This window comes from Apaloderma vittatum, unplaced genomic scaffold (assembly GCF_000703405.1).
Source record: "Apaloderma vittatum isolate BGI_N311 unplaced genomic scaffold, ASM70340v1 scaffold2870, whole genome shotgun sequence".
NCBI classification, from domain to species: Eukaryota; Metazoa; Chordata; class Aves; order Trogoniformes; family Trogonidae; genus Apaloderma; species Apaloderma vittatum.
The window spans coordinates 31,449-34,540 of record NW_009695983.1 but is presented as its reverse complement, the minus strand read 5'-3'; the positions used below and the strand labels follow the sequence as shown (position 1 = coordinate 34,540).

The window sequence follows — 3,092 nt, the reverse complement described above, 5'->3', positions numbered from 1 at the left end:
ACGCATGTTCAAAAGATAAATGACCAGCTAATCAGGGCCAGCTAAGTTACAGCTACATTCTTCTGCAGATCGAAACAGTAAATTCGCAGCAGTCACTTTGTTTCTGTCGGGGCAGAGAGGATAAACCCCGTCTTTCCAATAGCGTCTGAGCATTCGTGAAGTCCCAAACTGAGAGTTCAGCACCTAAGCCCAAGGATTCAGCTTTTAGGGTAGTGGCAATCGGGTCCAAAAACCAGCAGCTGCAGGTGGCTGGTGAAACAAGACCCTGTGCAGCTTTGTAGGTACGAGCACAGTGTTTCTGAAGGCCAAGTTTTTCCGTGGAAGCTGCCTTTTTGAGGGCTGCCCACCAGCTCCCGCCTCGGCAGCAGCATGAGAGCAATGGTTAGGGTTGGGTGGGACTCGCGGTTTCTTTTTCAGGCGAGGCTGACAGTGTTGGTGTTCGTTAGGAAGTAGGGTGTAATTGCAAAGCAGGATGGGAGGATGCACAATGGTGCTGGCTGGGTGAAGTAGAGCATCGCAAAATGCTTGGTACAAGAGAATATCACTGAGCAGGTGCTGTAACAGCAATAAATGTGATTCTAAGCAAGGAACGGTAGCAGTATAGATAAGGAAGCTTTAGCAAAAACCTGCCTGGGTCTCCTTCCCATTTCTCCCTAGAGAGCTGCCAGAGGGAGCGCCAGGGAGTTGGTGGTCACAGGGGACAAGTGGAGCAACCCCTCCAGGACACCTTTTGAGTTCAGGTTGGACATCTTAAGTTTTTGTTATGTGGAAACATTGGCTTTCCTTTTACTGTACTTCAGTTTCCCCTCCTGTGCACGTGGGGATTTAGGCATTCCTTCAAGAGACTACAGGGCTTGAATCCCAAAGGCTGGCAAAGACACTGATGTAAAATGCCAAGTAAGGGTGAAACAGTATTATAGTCTGATATTGCCCCAGCCAACTATTCAACTGTAAAACCCAAAATTTAGTGACTTTTGTGTTGAACTAGAACTGCAAATGCATGGCACAAAGCCCCCTGCACTCCTCAGAACCCCAGAAGCTTTGCTGGGCCCCAGGAGAGGAGGAAAGCCATGAGTAGAAGCAGCAGCTCCCCACTCCTGCAGGAAGGCTTCCCCAGAGCCACTTAGCAGCACCTCTCCTTCCCTGAGGGAGAGGAAAACCTTACGTCAGGCTGCAGAAATGCTCCTCGGCCCTACCCAAACCCTTGGAGCAATTCCCAGGTGACGCACGGCAGCGGCTCCTCCATCCCCAGCCAACCCTCGTCCTTCCCTGCCGCTGCCTTTGTGGCCAGCACCGGGTGCACGGATGCAGGCATGGGTGCAAGGCTGCTTGCAGGAGTCCACCCACCTGACCACCACCTGTGAGTGCCAGTGACCATAGTCCCCACCAAAACTCCAGGTGTTAATCACAGGCCCCTCCCCAAACCTGCCAGTGCTGCCCTGGGTGCCAGAGCAGCAGGATCAGACCTTAGCGCAGTGCTGGGGACAGCTTGGCTTGCCTGCCCCACACCACAAGAAACAGTCTGTCCAAACCAGACACCCCGTCCCAGGATGGATCGGGGGTGAGGAGAGACCTGAGACATGCTGAGTCCCCACTGAGAAAGAAGCAAGTCCCTTCCTAGACAGCTCTTCCTACAGGTAGCATTTCATCTGCTAAGAAGGACTAATAAAAGCTCCAGGGCTGTGACTGCCAAGCCAGGGTTGAGATGTACATCCAGGGGGCAGGACTTGTGCTCAGAGAGATGCCAAGGCAAGCAGGGATGCCCAGAGCCCTCCTTGCCCATCCCTACCACCAAGAATTAACCCCAGGAGAGGGGGTGAGGCTGTGGAACACCCAAAGGCAGGTGGCTGGCAGCACAGCATGGCCCCCCTGACCCCAGAGCCTTCTGAAGGAGCGCACCTCTCACCTAGCTGAGGCTTTGTCCGTGCTGGCAGCTCCATAGAAAAGATTGCTCAGCGAGCTGGCACCTGATCTCTATGGCTTCTTATTTTTGCAGGCGCATCATCCGGGGACATACGTGGAGCCCACTAGCTGCTTACAGGAGCTGAACATACCCCAGGAGGCCTTCAAGCAGAGGAAGCAGCACAGGCAGCCTGCCCAGGAGCTGACATGGAGCAGAAGATCAGCTCTTTCTTTAATTCCATCTTGGAGCTCATCCGTACCAAGCATGAAGAAGGTGTCTTCAACACCGTCTGCCTCGCTGTGCTGCTGGGTCTGCCCTTCGTTGTCATCATTGCGTTCATTTTCATCTGCTGCCACTGCTGCTTCTGCAGCCAGAGGGGAGCAAGAAGTAAGAAAGGTGGCCCCAGCAGCAATGGGCAGCTGCACACTGAGAGGAACAAGAAGAAAAAGAAGAAGAAGAAGAAGGATGAAGAAGACCTGTGGATCTCGGCTCAGCCCAAGCTGCTCTTGCTGGACAAAAGACCCTCCTTATTGCGTTCATTTTCATCTGCTGCCACTGCTGCTTCTGCAGCCAGAGGGGAGCAAGAAGTAAGAAAGGTGGCCCCAGCAGCAATGGGCAGCTGCACACTGAGAGGAACAAGAAGAAAAAGAAGAAGAAGAAGAAGGATGAAGAAGACCTGTGGATCTCGGCTCAGCCCAAGCTGCTCTTGCTGGACAAAAGACCCTCCTTGCCCATCTAGCAGTCAGAAGGTCAGTCAGACCCTTCTCTCTGAGGGGCCACCAGTCCTTTCAGCTATGCACTGTGAGGGGTGAGGAGATACAGCAAAGTGGCAGCAGCTTTGGTAACTTTCAAAAGAGGCTGAGCCGAGCAGCTGACCTGCTAAAGGGACCAGCTAAAGGGCCAGCAGAGAGCAAGGCAGTCAGGCACGGGTTTATGCAAGCCCCTTCCCCCTCACCATACAGGGTACCCAAAGGCAAAAAGCCCTGCAAAGAACAGGGGTGCACACAGACACGCACCCTGCTGAGCATGTGAGGGTGACCTGCCGCTGGGTCGTATGTACCTCCCACCATGAGTACAGTGCACGTGCACTGGGCTGGCACAGAGCAACCCGGGTGCGAGGCTCTCCCTCTGCACTCGCGTGCAAGCACAGGCGCCGCAGCACAGGCGAGGGCACGTGGGACTACATGTG

The 3,092-nt window shown here is 54.1% G+C and overlaps 1 protein-coding gene across 1 annotated transcript; it reads left to right on the top strand.

Moving 5' to 3' along the window:
- Window positions 1–2,109: 2,109 nt before the first annotated feature.
- Window positions 2,110–2,642, top strand: KIAA0040 (KIAA0040 ortholog). Its single transcript, XM_009872931.1, has 2 exons — window positions 2,110–2,269; window positions 2,500–2,642. Exons 1-2 carry the CDS (start codon window positions 2,110–2,112, stop codon window positions 2,640–2,642), a joined length of 303 nt encoding a protein of 100 aa, XP_009871233.1.
- The last annotated feature ends 450 nt before the right edge of the window (window positions 2,643–3,092 follow it).